At 28.7% G+C, this 22,370-nt stretch overlaps 1 protein-coding gene across 1 annotated transcript; it reads left to right on the top strand.

Annotated features, from left to right (window-relative positions):
* Positions 1 to 70: 70 nt before the first annotated feature.
* LOC100214847 (guanine nucleotide-binding protein G(I)/G(S)/G(T) subunit beta-1) lies at positions 71 to 1,280 on the top strand. Its single transcript, XM_065787676.1, has one exon. It carries the CDS (start codon positions 126 to 128, stop codon positions 1,158 to 1,160), a length of 1,035 nt encoding a protein of 344 aa, XP_065643748.1. The 5' UTR covers positions 71 to 125; the 3' UTR covers positions 1,161 to 1,280.
* The last annotated feature ends 21,090 nt before the right edge of the window (positions 1,281 to 22,370 follow it).

Below are 22,370 nucleotides of genomic sequence, written 5' to 3' on the forward strand. Positions count from 1 at the left end.
TTAGACTTGCCATCCGGCAGGCCTTTTTTTTGCCTTTTCTTAGACTTTTTGCCGACTATTATGTAACACGCAATTATGTTTCACATTTGATTTAATGTAATATAAAGCAATCGTATAGTTATTGAATGATGAATGATTCAGAAATAGACAGTCTTCGACAAGAAGCAGAAAATTTAAAGAATCAAATCAGAGATGCACGCAAAGTTGCTCAAGATACAAATTTTTTATCGGTTGCTCAAGATGTTAATCAAATAAGCAGAATACAAATGCGAACTAGAAGAACTCTGCGTGGTCATCTTGGAAAAATTTATGCAATGCATTGGGCATGTGATTCAAGGAGTTTAGTAAGTGCTTCACAAGATGGCAAGCTAATTGTTTGGGATTCATATACAACAAATAAGGTACATGCTATTCCGCTTCGATCCAGTTGGGTTATGACATGTGCATATGCTCAGTCTGGAAATTATGTTGCTTGTGGTGGCCTTGACAGTATATGTTCAATATATAGTTTAAAAACTAGAGAAGGAAATATTAGAGTACTTTTAGAGTTACATGGGCACGCAGGTTATTTATCTTGTTGCAGATTTCTAGATGATACTCAAATTTTAACAAGTTCTGGTGATAAAACTTGTTGTTTGTGGGACATTGAAACAGGAAAACAACTAACATCATTTATTGGTCATACTGGCGATGTTATGAGTCTATCTCTTTGCAATGATGGTGGGCGAACATTTGTATCAGGAGCATGTGATGCATCTGCAAAGATATGGGATATACGTGATGGAAAGTGTCGTCAAACATTTACTGGTCATAAATCTGATATAAATGCAGTTTGTTATTTTCCGAGTGGGTTTGCCTTTGGAACTGGTTCTGATGACGCTACATGCAGACTTTTTGATATCCGATCAGATCAGAATTTAATGTGCTACTCACATATTAATATTAATTGCGGAATTACTTCTGTGGCTTTTTCTAAAAGCGGACGACTGTTATTTGCTGGCTATAATGATTTTAATTGTAATGTTTGGGATACTTTAAAAGGCACACATGCTGGTGTTTTAGCTGGTCATGATAATTGTGTAAGTTGTTTAGGAGTGACAGATGATGGAATGGCTGTAGCCACTGGTAGCTGGGATAGCTCTTTGCGTATTTGGAATTAGAACAATTTTCCAATTCTTTTACAACCTTTATGTACATAACCTTCTTATTTATAATGTATATATTATATACAAATTTTAGTTAGCTAGGATAGCTTTTTGCGTATTTGGAATTAGAACAATTCCAATTCTTTTACAATCTTTATGTACATAACCTTTTTATTTATAATGTATATATTATATACGAATTTTAGTTAGCTGGGATAGCTTTTTACATATTTGGAATTAGAACAATTCCAATTCTTTTACAATCTTTATGTACATAACCTTTTTATTTATAATATATATAATATATACGAATTTTAGTTAGCTGGGATAGCTTTTTGCGTTTTTGGAATTAGAACAATTCCAATTCTTTTACAATCTTTATGTACATAACCTTTTTATTTATAATGTATATATTATATACGAATTTTAGTTTTCTGTGTACCTTACCCATATAAACTTTAAATATGCAAAATCAATTATTTATTCAATTAAGTGCTTAAAACGTGATTACAAAAGTTTACTGTGTACACAGTAAATTTTGTATTTATAAGTAAATTTTTGTAATTATTATACACAGTAAGTTATTAAATAATATTATGAAATAGAAACAAGTAATATCTTGTTCAAGCCAACAAATAATCTTGTTAGAAAAAAACAATCTCCTAAAAGATTAAAGTTATGTATATTTTTTGAATATTAACAAGTAAGCGTCGAATGCAAACATATTTTAAATAAATTTGTTTTAGAACTCACATTCCTTGGTTTCTTTGATGAATCAGTTTTAAACAAACGCAAGGTAGGGGCTTATGAAACTGCATGCAAAACAGGCCCATAGAAACAAAACTTATATGGGGGGGGGGGGTAGGGGGAATACTACTGTGTAGGTCAAATAGTAGTAGGTCAAAAAAAAGTTTCAAAGGAACTTACGCCAAAAATACGGATAACAAAGTAGATCTTTTCTATCCTTTTTTTTCTTACTTAGTAATTGTTTGCTCTTTTCTAAAATATAAATTCAAAATTATATATTTGAAAAATTACTAGGGGGGGGGGGGGCGCAAATGCCCCTGCTGACCCCCGGTTGCTACGGGCCTGTAGAATACCAACATCGGTTGTGAGCGTTTTCTGTAATCAAATGGTTTAAAAAGTTTGCATTAATTATAGATTAAAAATGTTGATTCTAGGACAAGGATAATCAACAATATGCTGAATCACTCAATTTTCACCCAACTTCAATATGGTGAGTCACCATATTGTTGGCGAACAAGGTTGAGTGACACACTCAACCTTGTTCGCCAAGGTTCGTGTTTCGGAATTATAGAGTTGAGAGAGGGTTATATATTGTATAACCACAACTAAAAGTAGCCTCCTCAACTGTAATGGCCTTTAAGATTGATTTGGAACCCATAAATGAAGCCATCATTGCAATAATGGCTTATATGTATATATATATATATATATATATATATATATATATATATATATATATATATATATATATATATATATATATATATATATATATATATATATATATATTACATTCATGCACAGTATCAATAGAGCAACAATTTTGACACGATAAGCTTGGGCTGTTCATACTATTCAGAAATATGAAGCCTGAGTTATTAGGGCAGATTGTTGCAATATTGAAAGTAATGTGCAAGATTACCGTATTGGTTGAGTCAATACCTTTAAAGTGGTAGATCCCCATTCAAGCTGTTATCTTTAAAAAGTACCATAAAAAGTTTTCTATTATTTAAATAATTTTTTTGTATTGAAAAAACTATAAAATAAATAAAAAAATAATAAAAAAAAATTAATATGACATTAATAATTGGGGTAAAAAGGCAAAAAAGGACCCTACAATGGTACAAAGACAACTCTATGTTGCATAGTCCAATTGCTATAAATTTTCGCAAGTAGCATTCATGCATGGGTGTTTACAAAATGTACCACAATGGTGAAAAGAAAAATATTGTTTAAAACTTTATGGTACTATTCTTAAAGTTAATGAATTTTATGATAAAAAAATAGACCTAACTTTCAATAACTGCCTTTGCCTTTGGAGATTAATGCTGATTTTGGTACATTTTGTTGACACTAGTGTATTAAACATATTGTAAAAAATTTAAGTCAATTGGACTTGTGAAACTTGACTTTATAAAGTTTATGACTTTATAAAGTTTATACCCCCCCCCCTCTTTGAGGGGGTGTAAACTTTATAAAGTCATAAAAACCGATCAACACGAGGTTATTAAATCAAATTTGAAATTTTTTGATGAATATAAATAAAGTTTAAAATTAAAAAAAAAAACAAATTTGAATCATTGCCCTCCTATTTGGGGCTGGGGGCTAAGGTTTTGGGGTTTTTGTTGTTCCCAGTCTCCAATCACCACAATTTTTTCAAACAAAATACCATGGTGTGTATCCATTATAAAATTTTCAAAATTTACAGGTAAATTTACAGGTAAGTTACCGGTAAATTTTACATTTGCAGCACTTACTAACATTTCATGATATTAGGGGAGAGTGACCTAAAACGGGCTCCTTTTCAAAAAATGATAGAATCAGCTATCTATAACCAACCGAAAATTACAAACAAAGTATTTTTCAGGAAATTCAATCTATGCTCTACAATTTAACATCAAAAAAATAAAGGTGTGGCTATGCCTTTCATTAGGAAATAACCGTTGAACAAAGAGATGCTGGGGGCCCGTTTCAACCTTGAGGTAGCCTAAAATGGGCCCCTTATTTAATTTCTGAATGAAATCTAATTATTAAACAAAAATTGACTGTAATTTATTGATGGTACATAATCTTCTGTTCATTGTTCACATTAAAATTTGAGACTCTGAGTAAACTCAACTGAGAAATATCAAAAAACATAATAAACATAAGTGCTTTTTATAATTGCAATAAACATAAATACAATATTTAGCTCAACAAACTTTAAAAGTGGTCTTTTTAAATATATTTAAAAAAATGAAACCTCAGTTTTATTTATTACTTATAGCGGTAAAGATTAGTTATCTTTATTGTTCAATTCTTCAGCACATAACACTGCTTTTTTTATTGGGTTTTTTATTTTTATCAGTTTCTTTGATGAAGTGTGGTCCTTTTTTAGCTTTCGTAATTTTTCGGTTTTCTTTTAATAACATTTTTATTGTCTTTATATTTTGCTTTTCTTCCAAATCATATTTGTATGGACTGCTTGTCAAAACAGCAGTAAACCCTTGTGCTGATGATTTTTTTTTCGAAGAGTAATAATCTTTGAAATAGGAGAAACTTTTGTCAAGGGAAAATATTGGTTTTTATTTGATACTGTTGGTGGAACAACTGGCTCTGAAAAATTGAGACTTTGTGTCAGAACTTGATTAACAACTAGCGTTACAACTTTTGAAGCCTGAAGCTTAATGAGCAGATCCTCATTTTGAGCAATGTCTAGAATCTGCTGTGGCGAGATTAATGTTTGACCAGAAACATCTTCTAACGCTATTTTTTTATTGAGCAACTGCAGAGGAATATCAGTTGAAAGTGCTGAGGCAAAATCATTGTCTGTAAAAACATTTCGATTTATTGGGAAAATGCCAGTCTTAACAAAACCATTAACAGCAGTGATAGCAGATGCTGCTCGCAAATAGCTATTTTTAAACAGTTCGGCTATTTGATAAATTGTTACAACTCGTCCAGGATGATTTCTCAGCCAATTTTCAACCTCTTGTGCATAATAAGTCATTAAAGGCTTCATAAAAGCTACATCTAAAGGTTGAAGTCTATGGCTACAATGTGGTGGAAGACACAATAAAATAACCTTATTTTGACGAGCTAGATTAATTACTTTTAGATTTGAAGTATGAGTTTTATGCCCATCTAATATTAGCAGGTTCATGCTTTGTTGGGTTAGCATGGTTTACAAAGTGCATGAACCAAGTAACAAATATATCACTTTGCATCCAACCTGATGGGTGACAAACAGCAATTGAACTGGGCGGTGCAACATCCATTAGTTCAGATTTCATGTGAACTCTTGGAAAAACAAAAAGAGGTGGCACAAAATTGCCTGAGGCACTCATGCAGATTTCCACTGTAACCAACTGCCCATGCTCAGCAGAAGTTAGGCATCCAACCTGTTTCTTTCCACGAATAGCAACCACTTTTGATGGCTTATTTGGAACAGTAGTAATGCCTGTTTCATCAACATTATAAACACGATCTGGAAAAAAAGTGATGCTTTTCCTGCAATGCTTGCAATAAATCATAAAACTTTCTGACACTGGTTTGATTAAAGCCTTGTGCTCTTGCTGCAGAAGTTGGCTCTGGTGTTCTTACAGATAATTGAGGGTGTCGAGTCATAAATCCATGAAACCAATTAGCACTAGCTTGTTCACTTTTTGAACTGAACGTTTTATGAAGATTGTTAAGTTTAGCAAACTGGTAGGCAACTTTACGCAAAACTTGAGGTGTTAAACCAAAAAGCATAGCTTCCATTTGCTTGATATGAGTCACCAGCTCATTTTCCATTTCAATAGAAAACACACATTTTACTGATCCAAGTGATTTCAACGAGGCTTGTACAAAGTTCAAATTAAGTCTACACCTTCTTTGCAAAGTACTCAGTGGTACATTGAACTGCTTGATTGCTTTTTTTAATCCCTTTTTTTTTTCTTACAGCCTCAATAGCTGATGACATAGACCTCTCACTCCAACACTGCCTTTTTGTTTTTCTTACATATTTCCCCATATCTAAAACAAGAGGAATTGATAGAAAAAAAGCTTATAAAATCAGTCCAATTCAATTAAACTATAAAAAAAACGTCTTAGGATGTACATTTTACACTAAAACTTTTTTGTAACTATATATATTGTATATATATAGTTACATTATTGAGCAACTCTCTATATATTGTAATTATATTTAATATAATTACAATATATAGAGAGCTATATATAATCTTGTAATTATATATTACAAAATCTTTAAAAATATAATTAAAAACACACTAAGTATAAATTAACATTTAGATTCAGTTCAATATTATATATTTAAATATTATGTATACATTGTATTTAATAAGGATTGATAAAAAATATTGCCAAATCTATAATTAAGTAAAATTTACATATTTTCACAAAAATTACAAATTATAATCAATATTCAAATATATATGTAAATAAATGACATGAATGAAAAATTTTTAAAAATACAAATACATAGCTGTTGCTTTAAATTACAATAAAAAAATAGCAAAGGAAATCGTTGCAAATACCTTTTTCAAATAAAAATATTTATGAAACCCGTTACTACATGTATTATTTTGCCAATTTATTCTTTTTTTAACGGACACTAAGCTGAAATATTTTGCCGTAAAATCTTGCTAATTGCACGGGTGAAATGGGCCCCGGTTTGGAGTGTGTTATTGATATTTAGTGAAAAACATAAATTGTTAGACTATTCTCATAAAAATCTTGTGCCAATAAAAAGATACCATGTTAAAGCTTTAAAAAGTAACACAATAAACATAAGTGTTTTTTACGATTATAGTAAAAAATATTTAGCTTAAAAAAATTTCAAAAGTACTACTTTCAAATATTCCTTTTGCCAAAAGATAACAATGAAAAAAACTATTTTACGGATGGTTTCTTAAATGTTTATAGTCTGCTGCACAATATTCTACAGTTAAATTTATAACAATTATTGTCCAAGCAAGAGATTTGATAGGGGCCCATCTCACATTAAGGACCCGTTTTAGACCACTTTCCCCTACTGCTATTTGTCTTCTTCGCTGTTTATCCGTGATTGACCGATGTTAGAGTATTTCAAAATTTCACTAATTTTTATAAAAAAGTAGTTAATTTTCAAAAATTATTAATTTTTTTTGTAAATATAATTAATTTGGTGATTCTTAATAATACTAAGGTTAAATATGACCATTTATTTTATTAATTTGCTTATTTTAGATTTTAATAGAATGCATTTTTTCAAATTATTGTTTTGCCAAAGAATTATTTATCAGGTTGCATATAAACATTATTATTTTTTTTTAAATTAATATTAACGAACTAATTACAAATATAATTTGAGAAAAAAAGTTTGTAAAACCTGAATTTTGCATGTTTCTTTTTATACTTTTTCTTATTGACTGAAGTTACATGGTGACCGAATTTAGGCGATTTTACGGTATTACTTTATTTATTTTGTTAGTTTTATCATACGTCTTCATAGCGGCATTACCTTCGGCAATCATGTTTTTGTGTATGCTGCAAGGTATGGAAAGTTGTTTAAAGTTAATTTCTAATACTATCATGATTTATTGATAAATTAAAGTTGTATAATATAATTATTATTACTGGATAAAGGTGCAAAACCTCGGAGCCCATATTGCATTTTGCTTAAATAAATAAATACGGCCGATTCAAATAAATAAATCCTTCGCCTATATCTTTGTATTTGTATTAAATACAGTTATAATAATTTTTACTTTTTGTACAAATTAAAACTCAATTTTCAAAAGCTTCAAAAGAACAAGATATACTTCTTAAGCATTTTCTGATAAGCAACAAACTTTTCAACTCAGTTTTTTTAATCTGAATTTGATTGTTTTTTTATTTTAGATTTCCAAGAATCTTTGTCTCACTTACTCAGGTTCAAACGAATTATTCTATGATTAAAAAAAGATAAAGAAAACAAAAAGTAAGAAGAGTTATAGAAATTGATTCCAAATGTTGGGCAACATTTAGAATCAAAAGGAATATTTTATTAACATCAAAATCAATTTTACTTTGCTAAAATCTAAAGACGCGCAAGTCTCCCTGGCTCTTCCCCCGTACCAATGTTGTATTGAGATTTTTTACTTTCCTTTTTTTTTTAGTTGTTGGCATTTAAATTTAACGATTTTTTTAACGATTAGATACAAAATCGTCGATCATCTAGTTTAACGTTTGAAAATAGTGAAATATGTAAAACATGACCTTCTGCCACATCAACGCAGACTTCATCCGGCTTAAATGTGACAAAACAAATGAAGAAAATGTGCTCCCGAGGTGCGATTAGTTGTAATTTTTATTCTGAGAAATAACTTGAGTAATTACAACATCGCTATAATAAAGTAATAGCGACATTGAATTTAACAGAGTAAATAGGTCACAACCTATTTTGTACATAATTACTTGTCGATTACAAAGTTTGTTAATATATAATTTTTATTTTCTTGGGAGGTTTGTAGAATGTATATAAATTGTTTAAACGGTGTCTGAAAAAAAGAGAGTTCTAAAGTTGTCGATTTAACAAGTTATTTTGGCGTTATGACATCCATGGCGAAAAAAGATTAAAATGCAAGTGGGATTATCCTGTTAATGGCAGTTGAACAAGAAAATAAAGGGAAGATACAATCTGTTTTAGACTTTTGCGAGTTGAATCATTATGTTAATTCGCATAATGCTCCAAGTGATGAAAGTGAACTTGAAGGTTTAATTTTCCTGCGAGGGGCAAAGAAACCGAAAAGACAGTTGTAAACGCTGAGGAAGTGAATGACGGTATAGAAGTCTTCAATAATTTATTACCATCGAACAGTAAAAAGCCGACATTTAAATGACTATTGGACTTCAAAACTTTGTTATTGGAGGAGATGTTTCAGCAGAAAATATTTTTTATTGTTTTTAGTTCTTTTGTTTCATATATTTTATCCAGTATATTTATATTTTAAGTACACAGTTATATATAGTTTATATTGGTTTATTTCTATTGGTTAATTTGATTTTATTGTTATTATTTTTATATTTGATATTGTAAAGGGCTTCATGATAAGATCGTATGATCTCCTAGAAGTCCTGCCGATTATATTTGTAAAACTATTATTGATTTGTAATTTTTTTTTCATTGAAGGTAAATAAATTTACAAAAAAAAAAAAAAAAGTTTGAATAGCTTCTATTATTATTAAGATGTGAATAGCTATGTGAATAAGCTATTTAAAATTAATGGTGACATTGAAATGTGACACGAGTTTTTTTGTACATAATTATGCCCTAGGAAGGTTGTTGATTAAGGAGTTTGTAAATACATAATTGTTATTCCCTTGGAAGTTTTGTAGAATGTATATAAATTATTTAATAATACGTTTAAAACGCTACGAAATGTTATTTAATTTAAATAAATAAATAAGCCTTCGTTTTGACGACAATAAAAACGGGTCACGTAGTTAAAGAATGAATTTTTTCTAAATGATTAAAAAATTTAAAGTACATTTTAAAAAGAATATTAGCATTTTTAGTGTAATTTTTGAAATTTTAACACTAAATTAAATACATTCCTGAATACTTTAGACCTATGCTTTCATACGATTTTTATTCAGCATAAAATTCTCTATTATAATCAATCATAAAAAAAAGGAGGAAGGGGGCGAAACTACAGTAGCGCCGTTTAGTACTTACTAGTTTACAGCTTTTGATAAAGCAATTATTTTCATTTTTTTTGTGCCGTTAGTGATCGTCCATAAAGTACGTACGCTGGAGGGGAAGAGGGGGCCTGCAAATGGCGTATATGAGATGGGAGGGCAGTGGGCCAATTATAAAAGAAAGGAGACACTAAATTAAAAAAAATATCATAAAATGTTAGATAAATAGGTTAAAAGTGTAGGTAATTTTTGGGAGGTGGAGAGTACTCAAAAAAGCGTATTGTAAAATGCTGGGGGGGGGGGGGGAGGGTGGACGAAAAAAAAGCGTACGTACTTTATGGACGACCCCTTAAACTGTTGACGTTATTTTCTAATAAAATGTTTTCTTTAAAATCTTCCATTTTTTCTATTTCTTTTTTTTGTTTATTTTTTATTATTTTTTCTCGAAATTTTGCTCTGTAACTTAACTTTCAAAAAAATGTTTAATGTATAAAAATAACTTAATAGCGTAAAACTTCATATGGTCATAGTTTTTGAGCGCTGAGAGATAATACTATGAAATTTATTGATGAATATAAGTCCAGTTGAGAATAATACAAAAAAGTATTTTATTAACTTGTTGCCCCTCACGTTTGGGTTGGGGGGGGGGGATGAAATTAAAGGGTTTTTTCGTTCCCAGCCTCCATTCATCGCAATTTTTTGCAAGACCTTATTATTTGACATGAGTATAAACGTACTAATGTCTGGAAGTTAGTTATCTCAAACACAAAAAAATGCTGCTTCCGCGCCAGCGATTGAGTAAATTTATACTAATAATATTTTAGTAAAATTACTCGACATAAATTTTATTTTGAGCAAAGTTTAAAATTTAAGACAGACAGAGAGAATTATCGGCGTACTTTTTCCAATGTATTTTTACGTATTCAGTTTGTTTAAATGCAAGATGTTTTTAATTTTATTACCATTGGGTGCAGCTTTATTATTCGCCACTGTGATAAAACATTTATCTTTTGGTTATGTATTCTTTGATTACGTTTTGCTAATTGGTTCCTCGCTGGTGTTATTTTTTTATCTTACGTTAGCCGCATTGCCAAGAAGAATTGAAAACAAAGACGTTCTTTTCAACAAAAATGCAGATTTACAAAATAGCGGGTTCTGTATTTTAATTGGACTTTCTTTTTTTTACTGCATTTTTCCAACCGCATACGCCCAAATATTTAAAACCTTCGCATATCCATTCACTACATTGCTCTTAAACTTATACCATCTAGTTAACCCCCTGGTCAATTTTTTTCGGCATTTTTATTGCACGAGAGTACAGGTGCGAACGTCTAATACGAAACGCCTAACTACTTTAGCACAAAATTTACAATCTTTGCAAAATCCAAACGAAGAAGATATAAGTTTAAACACCAGTAACTGTAAAAACAGTGTGTGAAGCATATTCTTTTTGTAAACTTTGGTGTTGTTTTGTTAATAAAATCTTTTTCTTAGATAGACTTAAATTTATCATTTGCAAAAAAATGCGGTGCTTAGAGTCTGGAAACAACAAAAACCTCATGCCGGCCTAAAATCTTTATTTTTGAATTTACTTGTTTCTGTAGCTTATTTTAAATATTTAAAACCTAAAAATTGGATTCGTTGTACTACTTTTTTGTGTCAGTCGTAGACTCCGAGTTGTTGTTACCTAAAATAAATTTATACGATGGTTAGTAAACGCCTGAAAATATAACCATAATTTTAACATTAAAAAAAATTGTAAAAATATTTGAAAAAATTGATAAAATATTTTTTTTTTAACGATTTAGTTTCTAACTTTTAAAATAAATTTAAAATTTAGGTAAATCAAATTTAGACAAACAATTGACTTTCGCACGTAAAAAGATATTTTGTCATAAAATTCACGCGTAATTTTGATAACTTAAATAAAGAAATGAATTTTTTTTAAAGCATTTTTAAGTTAATTGACGAAAAAAAATAGCAATTAAAATTTTAACTTTTTGCATAGAAAAAGTCCTTAAATATTACTTGAATTAATTTTATTGTTAACAAAGTCAAATGCTCCATTAAACTTAACGGAGCCTTTGTCAAACTAATTTTTTAAACTATAATAATATTAATAAAAAAAAAGTCTTAAAAAATAAATATATTTTTAATAAATGTTTTACTTTGGTATTAATTTTGTTTAAGCATATTTGAATAAATTACAATTTAGTATTAAAATTAATGGAAAATAATAACTTCACTCTTAAATTATTTATTGACATATCAAAAACATTTGAATTAATTCAGAGTGATAAATAAAATCTACAATTGGATAAAAAGTGACCTCACCGAAAAAAAAAACAATTTATTATTAATATGGAGTCATAATAAAAATTTTTGATAAAAAAAAAACCGGATCGTTTCGTTTCTTTTACATTTATTATAAGCTAAAGCAAAGTCAATAAAAAAAGTGTAAGACCGTATTTTTTAAAAGATTTTACTCTATCTTTTGTGGTATATAAATTATTTTAAAAAGAAAAAGTTTTACATTTTTGTGGTTAAAACCCGTATGAGTATGCGTATGTGTTTTCGATCCATATTTCCGAGTATAAAGTTCCATAAACTTCGCACAAAGTAGATTCAGGTAATACGAATATCTAGGTAATATGAGCATACCAGATGATTTCTAAGATGTTAGCAGTAAAAAACAAGTTGCTTTGCTACCAAACCATGTAATATGAGCATGCTCATATTACACGATTTGGTAACCCCCTAATTAAACAAAATCCTTCAAACTAAAAATTAAAGACGCAGTTAAAATTTTAACTCGGCGGCTCTGATCATTTGAAACTAATAATTAAAATAAAAAGCTAATCAAAATAACTAAAACGTTAGAAAGAGGAAGTCACTTTGAATAACCAGATTAATAAAGGTTAAAAATAATTTATTTCATAATATTTATATATATTGATGGTTCTTAAAGACAATAACAATGAAAAGATTAGATCTTATCCCAAATATACGTGAATTAGGAGTGGATAAATTAAGATTATGGAAGGATTTACTTAATGAAATAAAAAATACTGAAGAAATTCGCAAAGAAAACTTAAATAAAGTAAAGGTTGCTTTAGTTATATTTATTTCAAAGGTGAGGAAAAACTAAAACAATGTGGACGAAATTAAAAATAGAACTAGCCACTGAACATCATGAGGCTCCATTTTTAGCTTCTGCAAAAAGTGCAAATGCTGCTGGAGAAAAAAAAGAAGCTTCTATTTTAAAAAACAATATTTCTAATGTTTTAGAGATAGAAAAAGTTGATGAAGCTTTGGATAAAACCTTTCCCATTAATATGAGTATATAGGAAGCTCTTGCGTTAAAAATGAACACTGATCTCAGCGATAAACAATATTTATAAACAGAAATACGAGACAAGTAACACAAGTATAGAACTTAAAAGTGAAGAAAATCTTTTTAGTACAACTTTTGTGGCTCTATTGCTTTTTATATGGCGAAATTTGGAAGAATGGAAATCTTTCAAGTTGTCGCTTTTGTAGACCTCTTCATCTACAATATAAAAAAGAGAGCCCAATTTTATCCAGACAAGAAGAATCAGATCTAAAAAATCAAATAAATAGCTTAAAGACGTTTTGCAAAGTTATTGATATTGCAGGAAGAAAGGTGGCCTTTAATATCAGCTATAGAGTTGATCTTACAATGTTTTATAATAAAGTAGTTAACGCACTTACAGAGACAAAATCCACTCAATCCTGCAATGTGTGCAATGCTAAACCCAACGAAATGAACAATATTGATTAATTAAAAGCAAAAACTGAGAATGAATCAGCCTTGGGGCTCGGAATTTCAGCTTTGCATTGCTGGATAAAATGCTTGGAATTTATTCTTTATTTGAGTTATAAAATTGAAACTAAAAAGTATAAGCCAAAAATAATTGTGAGGAAAAATTATCTGTAGACTTAAAAAAAAAAGGAAATTCAGGTACTCTTCTGAATACGGTTAAGCCTATATGATGACATGCCTAAAACTGGGTCTGGAAATACCAATGACGGCAATACTGCCAGAAGAGCATTTAAAAATAGTGAAGTTTTTTCTGAAATTATTAAAGTTGATTGTGATATAATTGAAAGATTGCATAATATTCTCATAACCATATCTTGTGGATATCCTATTAATATCAATGAATAAGATTTATACTGCACTAAAACAGCTAAACTTATAGTGAGTTTGTACGATTGGTATGTTTCCCTGATAAATCATAATATCATAATAAAAGATTGGATAAAAATGTTATAAAATTTGGTATATGAACTAATGCTGTAAATAACGTTCTTTTTTTTTTTTAAACATTTTTAATAAAGAATAAAAAGATTTATACATATATAGTCTCATTTATTCTAAATTTTATAAGTTTTGATCAGTTACTGTATAATTACTATTGTTTTATTCTTTACATAGTTTTTAGCCAGTGAGTTGGAGTTTATTATAATTTTTATTATTATTGTTATCATTATTTAAGGTTATTATTATTTATAACAAACTACAAACATTAAAAAATATAGTTTTTTAATTACAATGGGATTTCGTCTTTAAAGTGGTCAACCCCAATTCAAAACGTATTAAAATTTTTTTTTTTTGAGATTTTATAAAAAGTGATTTTCATTTATTTCAATAATTGTGGAACAAAATTAGAGTACTTACATTTGTCAAATTTGTACATAAATTGGTCTAATTCATCTTAGGAACGATTAGGGTAGATTTTATTTACCTAATAACACCCATAGCAACTTTTTTTTTCGAGAAATTTAATAATCATCACCTCAAAAAATAATATACATTAGTCATTGTACATAAAATAAACACTGTTATGTCTTATATGACTTTTTGATAACTTTTTGCCTCATTTTGAACTCCTTGCCGCGAAAGTTTGATATGTATAATACTGTATAGTGCTGTGTAAAGTATAAACACAGCAGTGTAAACTTTTTAAGTTATATGATCATTTATCCATGATACATTGATATAAAAGTAAAAATTTTTTGATTAAAACGCTAAGATTTACCAAATATATATATAAAAAAAAGTATTTAGAGGAAACCAATATGTTACCAATTAAAGTATAAACAGTTTTAATCAAACCTCTGCTTTAAACAAAAAAGGAAGTCCAAGTCAAAAAAATTGTAAGATAATGCTGAGTTTCATAGTGTAGAAAAAAAACTTAAAGGATAAATTACAGAAGATAATTACAATAAACTATAAACTATAACAACTATAAACTTTAAATTTGTAAAGACAATATTTAATGGTTGTAAAAGTAGTGAATGTTGTTCATTAAATGGTGGAAAGTTATTACTAAAAGACAATTTACAAAAAAAAAAAAGGGGGTTCTCGTATGAGTTACAATTATTATGTCATATGTGTAAGTTCTTGGCAAAGTTTGATACATTTCTTTCAAGTCTTAAACCATTTTTAACCTCTCATGGGAAACCTGTTGCTGCTGTAAATTCTAATGCTATTGTGGCTTTTAGAGAACATGGAAAATGTTATAAATCTCTTCGTACTTTAACAGCATTTATAAATATGCCTCCAAGTTTTGTCCAACATCAAATACTGTTTGTGACATTTTTAAACTAACAAACTTATTTAAATACAAAACAAAATTAAGCCTTTCATTAGCCATTCACAAAATTGTAAAATTTTGTGAATGGCTAATGAGTTATATCTAATCAAGATTTACTAAAAAAGTGTCTTTGCAGTAAAATACAGAAGGGTAATGAAAGCTCGAATGGTGTTATTTGGAAAAGATGCCCTAAGGATATATATATATATATATATATATATATATATATATATATATATATATATATATATATATATATATATATATATATATATATATATATATATATATATATGTATGTATATGTATATATATATATATATATATATATATTGGTAAAAGGTCTTTAAATTTTTATTGATTTCTACTATTAATCCAATCAATAATGGTTTTCAAGAAGTAAATAATGTTTGACGAAGTGTTGCATATATCAAAAGCAAAGTATATATCTACCAACAAAAGCAAATAAGGAGCCAGAAGCTGAGAGGAATTAAAAAAATGATTTTTGGATAAACAAGCAGAAATAGAATCAGTTAGTAAAGGTATATTCTTTTTCTTTGAAATTTTCCCAATTGGTTCAAAATACATTGGAAGAGGACTGATAGCAAAATAAATATTTTTGCTTGATTATAAAATTTTGATTTTTGTCATCACTCAACAAGACCTGCCTGGTAAAATTAGAAACTATTATGGAAATGGGTATAACTTTGGAAATATACCAGTAAAATGGATAAAACTGCTAGTGTACCTAAGTTAACATATAAGTAGCTGAAATACAAAAGGGCATTAAAAATGGATGTTTCCTATTTAAAAAATCCTTTTTCTAAACAACATGCTAAAACAGAAGCAATGTTGAATAACTGAGGCAAATTTTTACTTTTTTTATTTTAATGCTTCTTTCTAGTAAAATACAAAATAAGTAGAATAATTTAAAAAAAATAATTAACTATTAAAGAAATTCATTTGAAATGGGGTTGACCACCTTAAAGCATAGAATTCAATTTTTATCGACAGTTAATCCGCTTAGAATGGAATAGCTTTATGCGTTCCATACAATGAAATATCATAAAACAGCAGCGACTCTAGAGTTGCTTTCAGCTCGGTGAAGTTAATACAATTTAAAAATATTTTATCGTCTGTATGATATTTTGCTGATTTTTGCTTGAGGAGGATTTAAACATTTTAATGAAATTTTAGTAGTACTTTTTTAAAACTTTTTTAAGTTTTACTAATTAACATTAATTATGCTAAAGTTGTGTTATTTCACAATCTCGAATAGATATTCCTTTTATATTGGGACAAACTAAGCATGCAACTTTGAAACTTTACTTAAAATTTTAATTGGTAATTCCGGCGCCATCTGCTGTACGAATAACAATTAGAAACAGTTACAAGTTTAACTATATCAAAAGTATTGAATGAAATAATAACATAACTCAATAAAATTGATAACAAAAATATAACAAAAACTTCAAACTTTTATTCCTCTAAAAGAAAAAAAGTAAACAGTTGTTTATTATAAGTTACGTAGCTTTATGTGTTTTAGATAATTTATGTATTAATGATTAAAGAATTAAAATCTCAAAGGACTATTTAAAATAACCTGAAGGACTATTTTAAACTGAAAGTAAGACTTTATAAATTTTTTTTTCCAAATGAGGCCTTGCAAATATTTGGGATGGCGGAGGCTTGGGAACAAAAAAACCCTAAAACGCTAACACCCCTGCCCAAACGTGAGGGCACTAATGTAGTAAAATTTTCAACTTTACCATTGTAAACTAAATTAAAATTTATCGACAGATTTTAAATTTCGTAAAAAATGATTGAAAATTACAAAAGTTATGACCATGCAAATTTTCAGACCCCACAAAATGAGGGGCGGGGGTGTAAACTTTGTATGGTCATAACTTTTGACATATGGTACAAACTTCAGACTAATGGTATAAACTATTAGTTTTATACACTTTGTTTTTTTTTTACCTGTAACTTGGGTAATGAAAAGAATAAATAAATAAAACAAATAAATTTATATTTTACAATAGAAGCGTGCAAACACAGGTGTCAAATTATTGAAGTTTAATTTTTCTTACAACTTTGGTTGTTGATGCCGGCGCCATCCTCGAAAACTTTTAAATAACTAAAATTAAGTATTTTTTGTTTAGTTATAATCGCTTACTTCACTGTGCGTGAAAAATCTGATAGTGTGATCTCATACCCCAAAAAGTATAATCCTCCTCCGCCCATTAGTAAGTTAATAAAAGAGTTTTATTGATCTTATACTCGACAGGTTCTAAGTTACATGTATTTAAAAAAAAAGTTAATTTCAGTGTTAATTTAAACAACGGATAAACTTTTAATTAAGAACCTGCCTAAAATATTTGAATTCGTAACTATTGTTGTAAAATTTTTCTGAACAGAATGTTTTTTTTTTTTTTGCGTAAACGCAAACGGTAAAACTTAACTAGTTATCAAACGTGACAAAACAGACGAGAAGTTAGTTGGAGAAAAAGTGATACATTCGTTTTTCTTTTTTTACATAACGAAACCTTTAACATGTTTTTGAAATGACTAAAGTTAATTAAACAGATGAAAAACCTTTCTTCTTAAAAAATCCTTAAACTTTCTGTTCAAAACATTCCAAATAATAAATTAATAATTGTGTAAAGCATATAGCCGATTGCACATGTAAAGTGGTGTAGTTTGCTTTAGATGGGCACAGTATCAAATTTTGTTTGGGGGATTAATGGAATACAATAAATGCTCTTAGGCTAGGAGCTGAAGGCGTTTAAGTAAGGAGTTTGCTCAAGTTCGGGTTCCTAAAACCCGGGGGCCCGTATGATTGATATAGATGATAACGCGGAGCTTCGCCCCTGCGTATGTATTAATATGTATAAATCATCTATTTGTTAAAAACGTTTTATTTTAAAAGCGTATTAAGTTTTTATCGTTAAAAATTGTACAAAACATTAATAAAGCAATATGGTGAGGTTGTTTTGTTGATTTAAAATGTTTATGTTAATATAAAACAACCTTTCCACATTGTTTTATTGATTTAAAGTAGAAAACATGGTTAAAATAAAACGTGCTATATTGTCTGCATGAAAATGGTTTATATCTCTATTGACTTTATGAAACTTACAAACTTGTGGCAGAAGTTATTTTTGCAAACAATTTTGCTCACAATTGCGTGCTGCACCATAAAATTCGTCGAAAATTGTGATCACAATGGGATTTGTAAACTTCAAATTTCAATAAATTACAATCTAAATAATAATAATAAAAACTAAAAAATAATAATAAAACTAAACTTTCTTTTCAAAAAACTGTAAAACCATGTGACTAAATAAATCACGTGATCAAATAATCTTTTTTTTTTGTTGTTGCAAATTTATATTTTAGCACCGCGAAATATTTTTAAACATATATAAAAATAATTTTAAACATAATTCCAAATGTGATTAGAAAATTTAATTCCAGATTCGATAAGAAAAAATTCCAAATTTGATTAGAAAATGAAACTATTGCAAACGAAATGAAAACCTTTCTCGGCTTTGTAAAAAAGTTAATAACCTCGTAATTTCTTGTTAGTAAATTGATTAAAAAAAACAACAACTATTAATGCGTGTTTTTTAATAGAGGATTTAATATTATAATAAATATTTATATGAAGTTTTTAGTTATTAGGGGGAAGGGCAGCGATATAAGGGGCTATTTGTTGACCTTTGTTGAGGTGGCGAATAATTTATTGACAACATATTTGTATAAAATTGTATACCAATATACATCAAAACTTTTATAATTCTATTTTGGAAAAAATGTTCAACCAGAATTCTTTTTAAAATCTCATTAATATCAAATTATTATGATTTTTAAACTACTTATTAAAAATCTAATTAAGAGTAAAACTAAAAATTTTTCGTGTCGAGCGTGAAAATTAGGCGGGAAGCTTAAATGGAAAAAGTTATAAAAGTTTTTCAAAATATTAGCGGGTGATTCGGAAGTTATCGGACAAATCCTAATTTCATTATTTGAGCATAATAATTAGTTTTGTGGTTTTATGCGTAGGCATAAACGTTCTATAAAATATAAACTTTATTATTTGAAACACAATTATTTAAAATGAGGTTAAATGCAGCTGAACGAGAATCTTTTCGAAAGCGACTAAAAATGTTTTTTGTAAATAAACCTAATATATAAAAAAAAATCGTAAATCATTTTGAAAAGGAAGGATTTGCTCGAAGTACAATATATGATAACCTAAAAAGACTTGAAACTGTTCAATCGTTTTCTGATAGAAAGCACCCTGGTCGTCCAACATCCTGGACTAGAGAAAAGAAAGCCAAATTAACGAGACTTGTCAACAATCGAAAAGGGGTCAGTCAGAGAAAAATAGGTATTAAATTCGGTGTAAATCAATCGACAATTGGTCGTCATTTAAAAAAAAAAAGAATATTAAATATAGAAAACGTGAAAAGACTCCAAAATACACTATAAAACAACAAATAAAGGCAAAGAAAAGAAGCAGGAAACTAGTTAACCAACTCTATAACACAAAATCGCTTCTAGTCATCGATGACGAAAAATACTTTTGTTTTGCAGGGGATAACATGCTTGGAAATTCTAGATACTACACAAAAAACAAAAAGACATTCCCAGAAAGTGTTCGTTTTATAGGAAAAGAGAAATTTCCAAAAAAATTATTAATGTGGATAGCCATATCTGACCGTGGTATGTCCGAGCCATTGTAACGCACTTCCAAGGCTGTAGCGATTAATTCATCAATCTATATTAATGAATGCTTAGAAAAACGACTTCTTCCATTTATTCGCCAGTATCATGGAGACTTTAACTATTTATTTTGGCCAGATTTAGCAAGTTCTCACTATTCTAAAGATTCTCTAAATTGGATGGACCAATATGTCTATTACGTTGATAAAGAATCCAATCCCTCAAATGTGCCTCAAGCACGACCAATTGAAAATTTTTGGGGACATTTGGCACAGAAAGTTTACGAGGGAGATTGGCAAGCTTCAACAGAGCAAGTTTTGATTGATCGCATTAAGCTAAAACTACAAGAAATTGATTTAAATTTTTTACAGTCGCATATGAAAGGCGTCAGAGCAAAATTGAGATCAATTGCAGATGGTGGTGTTTTTTCATATAAAAAATAATATATTTTTATTAAAAGATAAATGGTTTATTTAAAAATAATATAATAGTAGTTTGTTTTTTTATTTATAAATAAGTTATTGACGTTTTTATTTTGTCCGATAACTTCCGCATTACCCGTTATATATTAGTCCAGCGCTGGCCAGAATTTTAGACGCAAGAGCCGCATGTAAATAATGACGTGTGCCGAAGAGCCGCAATAAATATGTTGCTATGCCAACTTCATCTTTAAAAAAAATAATTGGCAAATGTAAATTTAGATTTTTTATACATCAATATTTTGATTTTTTTAATGGAAATTGTACTTTTATAAATAAACTTAGTATGTACACAACTAGTATTTAGTTTTTATAATAAAGAAAGTAAAATCTACTCTTTAAAAGTAAACTTGGCTACATAAAATCTGATTCCTTTTTATTCACACTAGAAAACCATTTGTAGAAAAAATTGAGAAAGCATCTCTAAATCATAATTTTTTTTTGAGTTAACACAATTACAACAACCATAAATTTCCTTATAAAAATAATTGTAAGCAAGATATATATATATATATATATTCTATTAAACACCCAATAATTACATAAATTATAGGTAAAAAAAAACAAATAAAGAAAATGCTATGTGTGTTCTTGTACTGTTCTTGGAATGTTTTCTTCCATCAAAGTTCTAAATATAAGTCTTTGTTCCTTTAAATTCCATAATTGGACAGATTGTTTTAAAATTGCGGCGACATTGGTATCTAACACATTGCAACATATTAATACCAAATTGCTTGCATATTAGCCATATCTCACCAACAAATAAACTTTGTTTATTTATACACGGCAACTGAGTCATTATAATGGAGTAACATATGGGGTCATTAAGTAGCCTGATAAATAAGTTTAATTTGTTATGAATAAGAATATTTGATACAGAGTTTACTTTGAAAAAAGAATGGAGGTAATTTTTACTATGCTTAGAAATATTAAAAAATGATTTTAAGACAGATCGTCCAACTTTATCAATATTCTGTAGAAACTTATTGTTGCAACCACCCAGTTCTAGTCCGTATAATAGCGTTGGAGTAGCTAGGGAATTAAATAAATAAATAATCGTAGCAGGCTGGCAGAAGCGAATTCCGTTTCTTATAAGAGCTTTTGCAACAGATAAAAATTGCGTTATCCTTTCATTTATATTCGTTTTTTGGAGTGTTGCCGTCATACTTTTGTTCTTATTATCCCAAAGGAAACCAAGATGTTTTAAATTGCTTTGAAACTTAATAGGAGCGTCGTTAACATAAATCATCTTATGATCGAGCTTACTCCAGATATTAAAAATTCAGTTTTTTCTGCATTAAGTTAGATAAAGTTTGATATTACATACTTTTGGACGATGTTAATAAGATTTTGAAGACCAGATATAGTTGAACTTTGCAAAATTATATCATCCGCATACGCAATGACACCAGTGTATACCCCATTTATTGAAGTTCCTACTTTGGATTCTGAGACAATTTTCTCTAAAAGATTTTCAGTATAAATATTGTAAAGATGAGGCAAAAGTATGGACCCTTGTCGAACTCCCTGAGACAACCTAAACTCTTCTGATGTGCATCCAAGATATGATACATTAGCAGTACCTGCCCGATATAACGATGAAATGGTATGAACTACCGATAGTGGGATTTTTTTCTGATAATATAGTTTCTCAAATAGTATTTCCCAGTTACAACTATCAAAAGCTTTGTTAGCATCTAAACTGCATATATATACAGGTGAATTGTTATGTTTGTAGTGTTTTATTGTTTCACTCAGAAGAAATTCTGCGTGAAGGGTAGAACTATTTTTTTTAAACCCAAATTGATGTGAATGACTCTCTATGATATCTGGACATATGTGTACAATAAGATATTCGAGAAGTTTCGTAAAAATAGGTAGAATACTGATTCCTCTGTAGTTATTTGGATTTTCCAGTGATGTTTTATAAGACTTAACTAATGGAATAATTGTGGCTGTTGATAAACATTGGGGAACCTTTCCATTTGTTAACATGCTGTTATAAA

Source organism: Hydra vulgaris, chromosome 01 (genome assembly GCF_038396675.1).
Source record: "Hydra vulgaris chromosome 01, alternate assembly HydraT2T_AEP".
In the NCBI taxonomy this organism is placed as follows: Eukaryota; Metazoa; Cnidaria; class Hydrozoa; order Anthoathecata; family Hydridae; genus Hydra; species Hydra vulgaris.